A 15,576-nucleotide genomic window follows, 5' to 3' on the forward strand; every position below is an offset into this window, starting at 1 on the left:
CACCAGGATGAAGAAAATCTCAAAATGCTTTTTTTGAACCTTCATGAACGGTTGTCAGCTGAAGATGATCATCTGCCAATATGTTGTCTGTCCAGTATCCAGTATGGTATGGTCCAGATGACCTGTCCCCAGAGATCCCTATACAGGTTCTCTCTCTATAACGTGTTGGGGCCGGCAATTAAGGAGAATGTGGCTCAATGTTACAGAACTGCTGTATTTGAAGCATCACTCCCTTCTGCCCAGTTTCCCAGATATTACTGTAATATATTACTGTAATACATTACTGTAAGTAATAACTGTACTGCGTACTGGTGGCAGAGAAGGTATAATAATATGTATAATAAAAATCACCGTAAACAGAAACAATCAATACAATCAATACAATCAATACAAAACCAGTCGCACGCCAGAATAAACAGCACAAGCACTTACAATAAACAATTCCGGACATGGACATGGGGTGGGGGGGGGGGACAGAGGGTTAACTACACAACATGTAATGACGGCATTGAAACCAGGTGTGTGGGAAGACAAGACAAAACAAATGGAAAATGAAAAATAGATCAATGATGGCTAGAAGACCGGCGACGCTGACCGCCGAACGCCGCCCGCCGAACGCCGCCCGAACAAGGAGAGGGACCAACTTCGGCGGAAGTCGTTACTACGGCAATCAAGCTGTTTTTACCATCCCTGTAACTGTTGCAGAGATATAGGGAAAACTAAACTAAAACTCATTGAGGTACCTAAGATAGAAGCATTAGGCTCTGGGTGCGAGACTGGTATGTTCTGTTGAACACCTTAGTAAACTCCACTCACTGGCATCGTCCTTAACCACAGCATATCCCCTTACTTTCATTCAGTTGAGTTACTTATTTTCCTACAGATGAGAGGAGCCAGAACACTAGAGGGCTGATGGATACTAAAGCACTGCTGATTCTATTGGGGGGACTAAGATAATAAATATCCCACAGCAGAGAGGAGCCAGAACAGTAAAGGATGTTGTTATGGTTGTTATGGTGATACTAGTTATCAAAGTGCAGCTGCCTCTACTCTTAAACCCCTGGATGGTGTTTTTCATAGAGCCCTTTGTTTTATTACAGGAGACCTGAACAGGCCTGCCACTGTTGTGTCATCGGCAAATGTAATGATGGTGTTGGAGGCGTGCCTGGCCGTGCAGTCATGAGTGAACAGTGAGTACAGGAGGGGACTAAGTACACACCCCTGAGGGGCCCCAGTGTTAAGGATCAGCATGGCAGATGTGTTGTTGCCTACCGTTACCACCTGGGGGCGGCCCGTCAGGAAGTCCAGGATCCATGTGCAGAGGGAGGTGTTAAATCCCAGGGACCTTAAGCTTATTGATGAGCTTTGAGGGCACTATGGTGTTGAACGCTGAGCTGTAGTCAATGAAGCATTCTCACATAGGTGTTCCTTTTGTCCAGGTGGGAAGGGCAGCATGGAGTGCAATGGAGATTGTATCGTCTGATAGACTACAAAGGGAAGCACAGCCGAGAGCCTAATAGTTTTCAAGCCCTGCCACATCCGACGAGTGTCAGAGCTGGTGTAGTATGATTCAATCTTAGTCCTTTATTGACGCTTGGCCTCTGATGTTTTGGCGGAGAGCATAGAGGGATTTCTTATAAGCTTCCAGGTTAGAGTCTAGCCTTAAGCTCAGTGCGGATGTTGCCTGTAATCCATGGCTTCTGGTTGGGGTATGTACGTACACTCACTGTGGGGAAGAAGTCATCGATGCACTTATTGATGAAGCCAGTGACTGATGTGATAGGACCATGCCCCAGGACTACCTGACATGATGGCTCCTCGCTGTCCCCAGTCCACCTGGCCATGCTGCTGCTCCAGTTTCAACTGACCTGAGCCCTAGGACCGTGCCCCAGGTCTACCTGACATGATGACTCCTTGCTGTCCCCAGTCCACCTGGCCATGCTGCTGCTCAGTTTCAACTGTTCTGCCTTACTATTATTTGACCATGCTGGTCATTTATGAACATTTGAACATCTTGGCCATGTTCTGTTATAATCTCCACCCGGCACAGCCAGAAGAGGACTGGCCACCCCACATAGCCTGATTCCTCTCTAGGTTTCTTCCTAGGTTTTGGCCTTTCTAGGGAGCCACCGTGCTTCTACACCTGCATTGCTTGCTGTTTGGGGTTTTAGGCTGGGTTTCTGTACAGCACTTTGAGATATCAGCTGATGTACGAAGGGCTATATAAATAAAATTTGATTGATTGACCAAGTCACTGGTGCTTCCTGCTTTAGTTTTGGCTTGTAAGCAGGAATCAGGAGGATAGAATTATGGTCAGATTTGTCAAATGGAGGGCGAGGGAGAGCTTTGTATGCATCTCTGTGTGTGGAGTAAAGGTGATCTAGAATTGTTTTCCTTCTGGTTGCACATTTAACATGCTGATAGAAATTTGGTAAAATGGATTTAAGTTTCCCTGCATTAAAGTCCCTGGCTACTCGGAGGGCCACCTCTGGGTGAGCGGTTTCTTGTTTGCTTATGGAAGAATACAGCTCATTCAATGCTGTCTTAGTGCCAGCCTCTGACTGTGGTGGTATGTAAACTCGGTAGGTAGTGTGGTCTACAGAATATGATCTACATAATCAGTCTCTGGGTGTAAAATAAAAAGTGGTTCATGTGAACCGAACTCACAGCTAAAACATGGAAAGAAAGAAATCCAGTGTTATTTGTTGCCTAGACTTTACTGCAAACGACACTCAAGTCGCAGGAGGTACCACTGATTGACTGATGGCGCTGTGCACCATGATATATGTTGGCGGTCTGACCCTTGGATCTGAGGTTCTGCCTCTCTCTACTGTTGCTCTGCACCTGTTCTTGATGGTAGCGCTGGACCAGTCTGCTTGACAGTCTCTGCTGCTGAGCCTCGTCTTGAAGCCACCGTGGCAGATTGTAGGGATTAAGGCTTTCGGAGTGTAGTTGACCCTTCAGCTGTAAGGACACTATGAAGCCATCTCGAAGATACTTCGGCAGCTTGCTGAGAAGTCTCAATATTAGAATAGCAGTTCAACTCATAGCCATAAGGACCTTCCAAGGATAGCAACATCCTTGAAAGCAGATGGACTCATAGAGCAAAGCTCTGGAACCCTGACACGGAACGCAAACCGGTTGTGCGCCATCGTGCATAAAGGTATTTTGTCCACCCCACACCAAACGCGATCACGACACGCAGGTTAAAATATTAAAACAAACTCTGAACCAATTATATTAATTTGGGGACAGGTCGAAAAGCATTAAATAGTTATGGCAATTTAGCTAGCTAGCACTTTCTATCTAATTTGTCTTTTTTAGCGAGCTTGCTGTTGCTATCTAATTTGTCTTTTTTAGCTAGCTAGCACTTTCTATCTAATTTGTCTTTTTTTAGCTAGCTTGCTGTTGCTAGCTAATTTGTCTTTTTTAGCTAGCTTGCTGTTGCTAGCTAATTTGTCCTGGGATATAAACATTGAGTTGTTATTTTACCTGAAATGCACAAGGTCCTCTACTCCGCCAATTAATCCACACATAAAACGGTCAAACGAATCGTTTCTCGGTCTCTCTCCTCCTTCCAGGCTTTTTCATCTCTTGACTTCATGTTGCGATTGGCAACTTTCATAAATTAGGTGCCACCGACCTCGTTCGTCTTTCAATCACCCAAGTGGATATAACCAATGAGGAGATGGCATGTAGGTACCTACTTCTATAAACCAATGAGGAGATGGGAGAGGCAGGACTTGCAGCGCAATGTGCGTCAGAAATAGAAATGATTTCTATGGCAACGCAGACGCTCGTTGGTGCGTGCGAGGATTGTGGGAGCAATAATTAAATAACAGATTTATTTTGCAAAGCTTGCGCACAGGACGCGAGCGGTGTTGTCAGGCTGTGAGAGTCACCAACATTCACATTTTGGGCTCACTTTGAGTGAGCTGATGAGGTTGGCCATACTGGAGCCTGAATGATAGCCGTGTATTGAGCGAGGTGATGAGGTTGGTCATGCTGGAGTGCCTGAATGATAGCTGTGTATTGAGATCAAATCAAGTTTTGTTTGTCACATGTACAAATAATTAACCAACAATGTAGAGAAATAAACTAAAGTTTAAAAAAATATTGAATTAATCAAAAAGTAACAAGAAATGTACATAACAATAACGAGGCTATATACAGGGGCTACTGGTACCTCGTCAATATGCGGGGGTACAGGTTAAAGGTCATTCGTGAAGTGACTATAATGACTAGATACTAAACAGTGAGTAGCAGCAGTGTAAAAACAAAGGGGGGTTCAATGTAAATAGTCCTGCTAGCCTGCTGTCCTGCACACTGAGCTGGTTAACTAACGACGTTTAATCTTTTCATAACAAATAGGAGAATGAGTCAGGTGCTGATTGTAAATAGTCCTGCTAGCCTGCTGTCCTGCACACTGAGCTGGTTAACTAACAACGTTTAATCTTTTCATAACAAATAGGAGAATGAGTCAGGTGCTGATTGTAAATAGTCCTGCTAGCCTGCTGTCCTGCACACTGAGCTGGTTAACTAACGACGTTTAATCTTTTCATAACAAATAGGAGAATGAGTCAGGTGCTGATTGTAAATAGTCCTGCTAGCCTGCTGTCCTGCACACTGAGCTGGTTAACTAACGACGTTTAATCTTTTCATAACAAATAGGAGAATGAGTCAGGTGCTGATTGTAAATAGTCCTGCTAGCCTGCTGTCCTGCACACTGAGCTGGTTAACTAACGACGTTTAATCTTTTCATAACAAATAGGAGAATGAGTCAGGTGCTGATTGTAAATAGTCCTGCTAGCCTGCTGTCCTGCACACTGAGCTGGTTAACTAACGACGTTTAATCTTTTCATAACAAATAGGAGAATGAGTCAGGTGCTGATTGTAAATAGTCCTGCTAGCCTGCTGTCCTGCACACTGAGCTGGTTAACTAACGACGTTTAATCTTTTCATAACAAATAGGAGAATGAGTCAGGTGCTGATTGTAAATAGTCCTGCTAGCCTGCTGTCCTGCACACTGAGCTGGTTAACTAACGACGTTTAATCTTTTCATAACAAATAGGAGAATGAGTCAGGTGCTGATTGCAAATAGTCCTGCTAGCCTGCTGTCCTGCACACTGAGCTGGTTAACTAACGACGTTTAATCTTTTCATAACAAATAGGAGAATGAGTCAGGTGCTGATTGTAAATAGTCCTGCTAGCCTGCTGTCCTGCACACTGAGCTGGTTAACTAACGACGTTTAATCTTTTCATAACAAATAGGAGAATGAGTCAGGTGCTGATTGCATTAGTCAGCGTAGATGTTGTAATGGTAATAACATGTGAGACCAGAGCGTGTGACATTTCTGCTTTGTTCCTCTTTGACAGTAAAGTATCCTCCCCCACCCAGCTAACATAAACAAATACTGTTAGTACTCAATACATCTAAGTTGATTTGATAAGGGGCATGTAAACATTATGAGACTAGGTGGGGTACACTGTACAAGCATTTGTGATGTATTTTTTGTGTGCGTGTTGCGTCTGTGAATGCATATGATTGTGATTGTATACACTGTGTGCAGTGTCCAGTACTCACCTCGTAGGCCTGAGGGCTGGTGAAGCATCGTGCCAGGGGACCACAGCAGGATGGCAGGGTCGTGGTGAGAGGAGGACCACTGTGAGTCAACATGGGCTTCAGGTAGCTGGCATACCCTTAAGGAAGACAAAGACCTTTCCATACTGATATTACCCAAGGAACTCTAACACAGTGATTTGTGGATTAGCTCGAGATTAATCTGAGAAGGTGTAAAAGTCTAGTGGGATGTCAGAATATCAGTTTTCACATTGACAAATTGATAGTAGTCAGCATAATGAGGGCTGAGTGTGTTGCTGTGTAGGCAAGGCCTTCTGCTAAACCACTGGGTTCAGGGAGAGGAGGGGGGAGTAGGAGAGGAGGGGGGAGCAGGGGGAGGGAGCGAGAGAGGAGGAGGGAGCGGGGGAGGAGGAGGAGGGAGCGTGAGAGGAGGAGGAGGGAGCGAGAGAGGAGGAGGAGGGAGCATGAGAGGAGGAGGGAGCATGAGAGGAGGAGGGAGCATGAGAGGAGGATGGAGAGGAGGCGGGAGAGGAGGATGGAGAGGAGGCGGGAGAGGAGGAGGAGGGAGCGGGAGAGGGAGGAGGAGGGGAGGAGGAGGGAGCGGGAGAGGAGGAGGAGGGAGGGGAGGAGGAGGGAGAGGAGGGAGCGGGAGAGGAGGAGGAGGGAGAGGAGGAGGAGGGAGAGGAGGAGGAGGGAGCGTGAGAGGAGGAGGAAGGGAGAGAGGAGGGGAGCGGGAGAGGAGGAGGGAGGGAGAGGAGGGGAGCGGGAGAGGAGGGAGCGGAGGGAGGAGGAGGGAGGGGAGGAGGAGGGAGGAGAGGGAGAGGAGGAGGAGGGAGAGGAGGAGGAGGGAGGGGGGAGGAGGAGGGAGGGGAGAGGAGGGAGCGTGAGAGGAGGAGGGAGCGTGAGAGGAGGAGGGAGCGTGAGAGAGGAGAGGAGGGGGCGGAGAGGAGGAGGAGGGAGAGGGAGGAGGGAGCGGGAGAGGAGGAGGAGGGAGAGGAGGAGGGAGGGAGGAGGAGGAGGGAGAGGGAGAGGGAGGAGGAGGGAGCGGGGAGGAGGAGGGAGGAGGGAGAGGGAGCGGGGGAGGAGGAGGGGGAGAGGGAGAGGGAGAGGGAGCGGAGGGAGGGGGAGCGGAGGGGGAGGGGGGGGGAGGGGAGGGAGGGGAGGAGGAGGGAGCGGGGGAGGAGGGAGCGGGAGAGGAGGAGGAGGGAGGGAGGAGGAGGGAGCGTGAGAGGAGGAGGGAGCGTGAGAGGAGGAGGTGAAGAGGGAGCGTGAGAGGAGGAGGGAGCGGGAGAGTGAGGGGAGGGAGCGTGAGAGGAGGAGGGAGCGTGAGAGGAGGAGGGAGCGTGAGAGGAGGAGGGAGCGTGAGAGGAGGGAGGAGGGAGCGGGAGCGTGAGAGGAGGAGGAGGAGAGAGGGAGAGGGGGAGGAGGAGGGAGCGTGAGAGGGGGAGAGGAGGGAGCGTGAGAGGAGGAGGGAGCGTGAGAGGAGGAGGGAGCGTGAGAGGAGGAGGGGGAGAGCGGGAGAGGGAGAGGAGGGAGCGGGAGAGGAGGAGGAGGGAGCGGAGGGAGGAGGAGGGAGCGGGGAGGAGGAGGAGAGGAGCGTGAGAGGAGGAGGGAGAGGAGGGAGCGTGAGAGGAGGAGGGAGCGTGAGAGGAGGGGAGGGAGCGTGAGAGGAGGAGGGAGCGTGAGAGGAGGAGGGAGCGTGAGAGGAGGAGGGAGCGTGAGAGGAGGAGGGAGCGTGAGAGGAGGAGGGGAGCGGGAGAGGAGGAGGGAGCGTGAGAGGAGGGAGGGAGCGGAGAGGAGGAGGGAGCGTGAGAGGAGGAGGGAGCGTGAGAGGAGGAGGGAGCGTGAGAGGAGGAGGGAGCGTGAGAGGAGGAGGGAGCGGGAGAGGAGGAGGGAGCGGGAGAGGAGGAGGGATCGGGAGAGGAGGAGGGAGAGGAGGTGGGAGAGGAGGAGGGAGCGTGAGAGGAGTAGGGAGCGGGAGAGGAGTAGGGAGCGGGAGAGGAGTAGGGAGCGGGAGAGGAGGAGGGAGCGGGAGAGGAGGAGGGAGCGGGAGAGGAGTAGGGAGCGGGAGAGGAGTAGGGAGCGGGAGAGGAGTAGGGAGCGGGAGAGGAGTAGGGAGCGGGAGAGGAGGAGGGAGCGGGAGAGGAGGAGGGAGCGGGAGAGGAGGAGGGAGCGTGGAGGAGGGAGAGGAGGAGGGAGCGGGAGAGGAGGCGGGAGTGGAGGAGGGAGCGGGAGAGGTGGAGGGGTAGAAGGGGAAGAAAGAGAACAAACCCACTCTGTTGTAACAGAAGGAAACACCTTGTCCCAGTGTGGGTATCTAGCTAGCCCGTCTCAGCGGTTACGGAAGGGTATCTAGCTAGCCCGTCTCAGCGGTTACGGAAGGGTATCTAGCTAGCCCGTCTCAGCGGTTACGGAAGGGTATCTAGCTAGCCCGTCTCAGCGGTTACGGAAGGGTATCTAGCTAGCCCGTCTCAGCGGTTACGGAAGGGTATCTAGCTAGCCCGTCTCAGCGGTTACGGAAGGGTATCTAGCTAGCCCGTCTCAGCGGTTACGGAAGGGTATCTAGCTAGCCCGTCTCAGCGGTTACGGAAGGGTATCTAGCTAGCCCGTCTCAGCGGTTACGGAAGGGGATCTAGCTAGCCCGTCTCAGCGGTTACGGAAGGGGATCTAGCTAGCCCGTCTCAGCGGTTACGGAAGGGGATCTAGCTAGCCCGTCTCAGCGGTTACGGAAGGGGATCTAGCTAGCCCGTCTCAGCGGTTACGGAAGGGGATCTAGCTAGCCCGTCTCAGCGGTTACGGAAGGGGATCTAGCTAGCCCGTCTCAGCGGTTACGGAAGGGGATCTAGCTAGCCCGTCTCAGCGGTTACGGAAGGGGATCTAGCTAGCCCGTCTCAGAGGGTACTGAAGGCTACACAGCTAGCCTGTCTCAGTGGGTATTGAAGGCTACACAGCTAGCCTGTCTCAGCGGTTACGGAAGGGTATCTAGCTAGCCCGTCTCAGAGGGTATTGAAGACTACTCAGCTAGCCCGTCTCAGTGGGTATTGAAGGGTATAGTGGCTAGCCCGTCTCAGAGGGTATTTAAGGCTACTCAGCTAGCCTGTCTCAGTGGGTATTGAAGGGTATAGTGGCTAGCACAGCCCACGGGTCTCCTATCCATGGACAAAGAGACAACGGGAGTGCGACAGGGAGGATAAAGGAAGTCAAATCAAATTTTACAGCAGGTGTAGTAGACCTTACAGTGAAATACTTACTTACAAGCACTTAACAAACAATGCAGTTAAGAAAAATAAGTGTTAAGTAAAAAATAGATGAGTAAAAAAAATTAAGTGAAAGGGGGGAGGAAGTGAGTGAAGACAAAAGGGAGGGAGGGGAGGGGGGGGGAGGAGAAGGGTGGGAGAGGAAGGAGAAGGGAGGGAGAGAGGGAGGGGAGGAAGAGAGTGAGGAGAGGAAGAGAGTGAGAGAGTGAGGAGAGGAAGAGAGTGAGAGAGAGAGAGGGGAGGAAGAGAGTGAGAGAGGGAGGGGAGGAAGAGAGTGAGAGAGGGAGGGGAGGAAGAGAGTGAGAGAGGGAGGGGAGGAAGAGAGGGAGAGAGGGAGGGGAGGAGAGGGAGAGGAGGAGAGGCAGAGGAGGAGAGGGAGTGAGAGAGAGAGGGAGGAGAGAGAGAGGGAGTGAGAGAGGGAGTGAGAGAGGGAGTGAGAGAGGGAGTGAGAGAGGGAGTGAGAGAGGGAGTAAATTAAGTGAAAGGGGAGGAAGTGAGTGAAGACAAAAGGAGGGAGGGGAGGGAGGAGAAGGAGGGAGAGGAAGGAGAAGGGAGGGAGAGAGGGAGGGGAGGAAGAGAGGAGGAGAGGAAGAGAGGAGAGAGTGAGGAGAGGAAGAGAGGAGAGAGAGAGGGGAGGAAGAGAGGAGAGAGGGAGGGAGGAAGAGAGGAGAGAGGGAGGGGAGGAGAGAGGAGAGAGGGAGGGAGGAGAGGGAGAGGAGGAGAGGCAGAGGAGGAGAGGGAGGGGAGAGAGGAGAGAGGGAGTGAGAGAGGGAGAGAGGGAGGAGAGAGGGAGGAGAGAGGGAGTGAGAGGGGAGTGAGAGAGGGAGGGAGGGGAGGAGAGGGAGGGGGAGGGAGGGAGGGAGGGAATGAGGAGTAAGGGAGTGAGAGAGGGAGGGGAGGAGAGGGAGTGAGGGGATGAGGATTAAGGGAGTGAGAGAGGGAGTGAGAGAGGGAGTGAGAGAGGGAGTGAGAGAGGGAGTGAGAGAGGGAGTGAGAGAGGGAGGGAATGAGGATTAAGGGAGTGAGAGAAGGGGTGAGGGAGGAGGGAATGTTAATTTCAGCATTTGTCACCTCAAGTACCTCTCCACAGCCACAGAATTCCCTCCATATCAGCATAGTGGAAAGGTCAGAAAGGTGAGATCAACCAATCAGTGGAGTTCTCTGGGTGTCTTGGTGAAACAACATATTAAAAGGATACTTGTGATCGAAGGTGTACCACAGCCTGAAGAGCCAGGCGCTCTCCTGCTTGGTTTTACTGACTTCTGGCATGGTCCCGTCCTACAGAAAGACATTTACACAACATCCATCATGTTCACACCTTCAACCACCATCCTGTGGATCAACTGGGGCCCTCAAATCCAACTCTGGCACTCAAAGCCAGTTCCACTGCGGTTTTTTTTTTTCATTCTTCCCCTCTAATCAGGGACTGATTTAGTAGATGCAATTATTTATCAGGAAGAACAAAAAACCAGCAGGCTCTGGACCTCATAAGGTAAGAGTTGAATATCCCTGCACTTGTTGGATTTGAGAGTTGAATATCCCTGCACTTGTTGGATTTGAGAGTTGAATATCCCTGCACTTGTTGGATTTGAGAGTTGAATATCCCTGCACTTGTTGGATTTGAGAGTTGAATATCCCTGCACTTGTTGGATTTGAGAGTTGAATATCCCTGCACTTGTTGGATTTGAGAGTTGAATATCCCTGCACTTGTTGGATTTGAGAGTTGAATATCCCTGCACTTGTTGGATTTGAGAGTTGAATATCCCTGCACTTGTTGGATTTGAGAGTTGAATATCCCTGCACTTGTTGGATTTGAGAGTTGAATATCCCTGCACTTGTTGGATTTGAGAGTTGAATATCCCTGCACTTGTTGGATTTGAGAGTTGAATATCCCTGCACTTGTTGGATTTGAGAGTTGAATATCCCTGCACTTGTTGGATTTGAGAGTTGAATATCCCTGCACTTGTTGGATTTGAGAGTTGAATATCCCTGCACTTGTTGGATTTGAGAGTTGAATATCCCTGCACTTGTTGGATTTGAGAGTTGAATATCCCTGCACTTGTTGGATTTGAGAGTTGAATATCCCTGCACTTGTTGGATTTGAGAGTTGAATATCCCTGCACTTGTTGGATTTGAGAGTTGAATATCCCTGCACTTGTTGGATTTGAGAGTTGAATATCCCTGCACTTGTTGGATTTGAGAGTTGAATATCCCTGCACTTGTTGGATTTGAGAGTTGAATATCCCTGCACTTGTTGGATTTGAGAGTTGAATATCCCTGCACTTGTTGGATTTGAGAGTTGAATATCCCTGCACTTGTTGGATTTGAGAGTTGAATATCCCTGCACTTGTTGGATTTGAGAGTTGAATATCCCTGCACTTGTTGGATTTGAGAGTTGAATATCCCTGCACTTGTTGGATTTGAGAGTTGAATATCCCTGCACTTGTTGGATTTGAGAGTTGAATATCCCTGCACTTGTTGGATTTGAGAGTTGAATATCCCTGCACTTGTTGGATTTGAGAGTTGAATATCCCTGCACTTGTTGGATTTGAGAGTTGAATATCCCTGCACTTGTTGGATTTGAGAGTTGAATATCCCTGCACTTGTTGGATGGATCATCAGTGTTCCTGAATCCATGACAATGTTGACAGTATTCACACCCGTCTTTCCGTTGTGGAAAACCACTTAGCAGAGGACAGGACACATTGAACAGGAGAGGATGGGAGGGGTCAGTCTATTGGCAGGCTGGTAAAGCAGAGACAGAGGTGTTGTCCCAAATGACCAATACACCAGGGGTAGACAACCCTGTTCCTGGACCCTACACCAGGGGTAGACAACCTTGTTCCTGGACCCTACACACCAGGGGTAGACAACCCTGTTCCTGGACCCTTGACCAGGGGTGACAACCCTGTTCCTGGACCCTATACACCAGGGGTGGATCAACCCTGTTCCTGGACCCATGACACCATGGGACAGACAACCCTGTTCCTGGACCCTACACACCAGGGGACAGACAACCCTGTTCCTGGACCCTAGGACCAGGGGTAGACAACCCTGTTCCTGGACCCTAACCAGGGGAGACAACCCTGTTCCTGGACCCTGACACACCAGGGGTAGACAACCCTGTTCCTGGACCCTACACACCAGGGGTAGACAACCCTGTTCCTGGACCCTACACCAGGGGTAGACAACCCTGTTCCTGGACCCTACACACCAGGGGTAGACAACCCTGTTCCTGGACCCTATACACCAGGGGTAGACAACCCTGTTCCTGGACCCTATACACCAGGGGTAGACAACCCTGTTCCTGGACCCTACACCAGGGGTAGACAACCCTGTTCCTGGACCCTACACACCAGGGGTAGACAACCCTGTTCCTGGACCCTACACACCAGGGGTAGACAACCCTGTTCCTGGACCCTATACACCAGGGGTAGACAACCCTGTTTCTGGACCCTACACACCAGGGGTAGACAACCTTGTTCGTGGACCCTACACCAGGGGTAGACAACCCTGTTCCTGGACCCTATACACCAGGGGTAGACAACCCTGTTCCTGGACCCTACACACCAGGGGTAGACAACCCTGTTCCTGGATCCTACACACCAGGGGTAGACAACCCTGTTCCTGGACCCTACACACCAGGGGTAGACAACCCTGTTCCTGGACCCTACACACCAGGGGTAGACAACCCTGTTCCTGGACCCTACACCAGGGGTAGACAACCCTGTTCCTGGACCCTACACACCAGGGGTAGACAACCCTGTTCCTGGACCCTACACACCAGGGGTAGACAACCCTGTTCCTGGACCCTACACACCAGGGGTAGACAACCCTGTTCCTGGACCCTACACACCAGGGGTAGACAACCCTGTTCCTGGACCCTATACACCAGGGGTAGACAACCCTGTTCCTGGACCCTACACCAGGGGTAGACAACCCTGTTCCTGGACCCTACACACCAGGGGTAGACAACCCTGTTCCTGGACCCTACACACCAGGGGTAGACAACCCTGTTCCTGGACCCTACACACCAGGGGTAGACAACCCTGTTCCTGGACCCTACACCAGGGGTAGACAACCCTGTTCCTGGACCCTACACACCAGGGGTAGACAACCCTGTTCCTGGACCCTACACACCAGGGGTAGACAACCCTGTTCCTGGACCCTATACACCAGGGGTAGACAACCCTGTTCCTGGACCCTACACACCAGGGGTAGACAACCCTGTTCCTGGACCCTACACACCAGGGGTAGACAACCCTGTTCCTGGACCCTACACACCAGGGGTAGACAACCCTGTTCCTGGACCCTACACACCAGGGGTAGACAACCCTGTTCCTGGACCCTACACCAGGGGTAGACAACCCTGTTCCTGGACCCTACACACCAGGGGTAGACAACCCTGTTCCTGGACCCTACACCAGGGGTAGACAACCCTGTTCCTGGACCCTACACCAGGGGTAGACAACCCTGTTCCTGGACCCTATACACCAGGGGTAGACAACCCTGTTCCTGGACCCTACACCAGGGGTAGACAACCCTGTTCCTGGACCCTACACCAGGGGTAGACAACCCTGTTCCTGGACCCTACACACCAGGGGTAGACAACCCTGTTCCTGGACCCTACACACCAGGGGTAGACAACCCTGTTCCTGGACCCTACACCAGGGGTAGACAACCCTGTTCCTGGACCCTACACACCAGGGGTAGACAACCCTGTTCCTGGACCCTACACCAGGGGTAGACAACCCTGTTCCTGGACCCTACACCAGGGGTAGACAACCCTGTTCCTGGACCCTACACACCAGGGGTAGACAACCCTGTTCCTGGAACCTACACACCAGGGGTAGACAACCCTGTTCCTGGACCCTATACACCAGGGGTAGACAACCCTGTTCCTGGACCCTACACACCAGGGGTAGACAACCCTGTTCCTGGACCCTACACACCAGGGGTAGACAACCCTGTTCCTGGACCCTACACCAGGGGTAGACAACCCTGTTCCTGGACCCTACACCAGGGGTAGACAACCCTGTTCCTGGAACCTACACACCAGGGGTAGACAACCCTGTTCCTGGAACCTACACACCAGGGGTAGACAACCCTGTTCCTGGACCCTATACACCAGAGGTAGACAACCCTGTTCCTGTACCCTACACACCAGGGGTAGACAACCCTGTTCCTGGACCCTATACACCAGGGGTAGACAACCCTGTTCCTGGACCCTACACCAGGGGTAGACAACCCTGTTCCTGGACCCTACACACCAGTGTTAAAGTGCTGACAGTTTTAGACAGTAGGCTGTACCCTGACAGTTATAGACAGTAGGCTGTACCCTGACAGTTATAGACAGTAGCCAGTAGGCTGTACCCTGACAGTTATAGACAGTAGGCTGTACCCTGACAGTTATAGACAGTAGGCTGTACCCTGACAGTTATAGACAGTAGCCAGTAGGCTGTACCCTGACAGTTTTAGACAGTAGGCTGTACCCTGACAGTTATAGACACACAGGAAACAACTTTGACTGTTTTCAGTCTTAACCTGATAGGCCATGAACCCTGAACCAACCACAACATCCGGCAACCAGTAGAAGGAGGAAGTGACATCAAAGTTGACTGATGAAGAAGAGTCTCTTTCCCCTGATGCCAGAACAGTTTATATCTCTCCAGTGGAGGGCAGGGGAGAAGTCTTAAACTTCCTCTTCAGAGTTGTAATGGTAGAAAACACCAGTTCCTCTTAGAGAGATATTTATAACTTGTCAGAAATGTCCAGATCAACCCGCCTACAGATCAGTTAGGTTTTTTTTAGCACATAGATATTGTTGTATTTTTCTTGTCACTCAAATATCCCATGAATACACATGAGACAGGGCAAACATGTATAGAATTCAAAGAAAATGTGCTTTAAAACAGCAAATTATTCTTTATATCACAATGACAAGATGTGTAGAATTGCAGAGGTAATAAACTTTAACAAAATGTTCTCCACCAACAAGAGGGAACAGATGGTGTCATGAACAGGGCTTGAATAACCAGAGGGAACAGGGCTTGAATAACCAGAGGGAACAGGGCTTGAATAACCAGAGGGAACAGGGCTTGAATAACCAGAGGGAACAGGGCTTGAATAACCAGAGGGAACAGGGCTTGAATAACCAGAGGGAACAGGGCTTGAATAACCAGAGGGAACAGGGCTTGAATAACCAGAGGGAACAGGGCTTGAATAACCAGAGGGAACAGGGCTTGAATAACCAGAGGGAACAGGGCTTGAATAACCAGAGGGAACAGGGCTTGAATAACCAGAGGGAACAGGGCTTGAATAACCAGAGGGAACAGGGCTTGAATAACCAGAGGGAACAGGGCTTGAATAACCAGAGGGAACAGGGCTTGAATAACCAGAGGGGCTTGAACAGGGCTTGGCTTGAATAACCAGAGGGAACAGGGCTTGAATAACCAGAGGAACAGGGCTTGAATAACCAGAGGGAACAGGGCTTGAATAACCAGAGGGAACAGGGCTTGAATAACCAGAGGGAACAGGGCTTGAATAACCAGAGGGAACAGGGCTTGAATAACCAGAGGGAACAGGGCTTGAATAACCAGAGGGAACAGGGCTTGAATAACCAGAGGGAACAGGGCTTGAATAACCAGAGGGAACAGGGCTTGAATAACCAGAGGGAACAGGGCTTGAATAACCAGAGGGAACAGGGCTTGAATAACCAGAGGGAACAGGGCTTGAATA

At 51.0% G+C, this 15,576-nt stretch overlaps 1 protein-coding gene and 1 long non-coding RNA gene across 8 annotated transcripts in view; both read right to left on the reverse strand.

The window, feature by feature from the left end:
* slc9a7 (solute carrier family 9 member 7) overlaps window positions 1-15,576 on the reverse strand; it is a 176,962-nt gene that overhangs the window by 13,499 nt on the left and 147,887 nt on the right. For all 6 annotated transcript variants that reach the window (XM_052475743.1, XM_052475746.1, XM_052475747.1 and 3 more), the window contains exons 14-15: window positions 10,037-10,116; window positions 5,585-5,690 (exon numbers count right to left, since the gene is read on the reverse strand). In XM_052475743.1, coding sequence (XP_052331703.1) covers window positions 5,585-5,690; window positions 10,037-10,116 — 186 coding nt within the window. The remainder of the gene's footprint in view (window positions 1-5,584; window positions 5,691-10,036; window positions 10,117-15,576) is intronic.
* On the reverse strand, window positions 11,962-13,852 carry LOC127910785 (uncharacterized). Of its 2 annotated transcripts, none has more exons than XR_008076197.1 (3): window positions 13,675-13,852; window positions 12,887-13,256; window positions 11,962-12,316 (listed from the first exon to the last, which is right to left on the reverse strand). It is a non-coding gene; the product is annotated as an uncharacterized LOC127910785 (long non-coding RNA). The 2 variants fall into 2 exon arrangements; XR_008076198.1 differs by lacking the exon at window positions 12,887-13,256 and adding an exon at window positions 13,381-13,570 and having other exon boundaries at window positions 12,230-12,316.

Source organism: Oncorhynchus keta, chromosome 22 (genome assembly GCF_023373465.1).
Source record: "Oncorhynchus keta strain PuntledgeMale-10-30-2019 chromosome 22, Oket_V2, whole genome shotgun sequence".
NCBI lineage: Eukaryota > Metazoa > Chordata > Actinopteri > Salmoniformes > Salmonidae > Oncorhynchus > Oncorhynchus keta.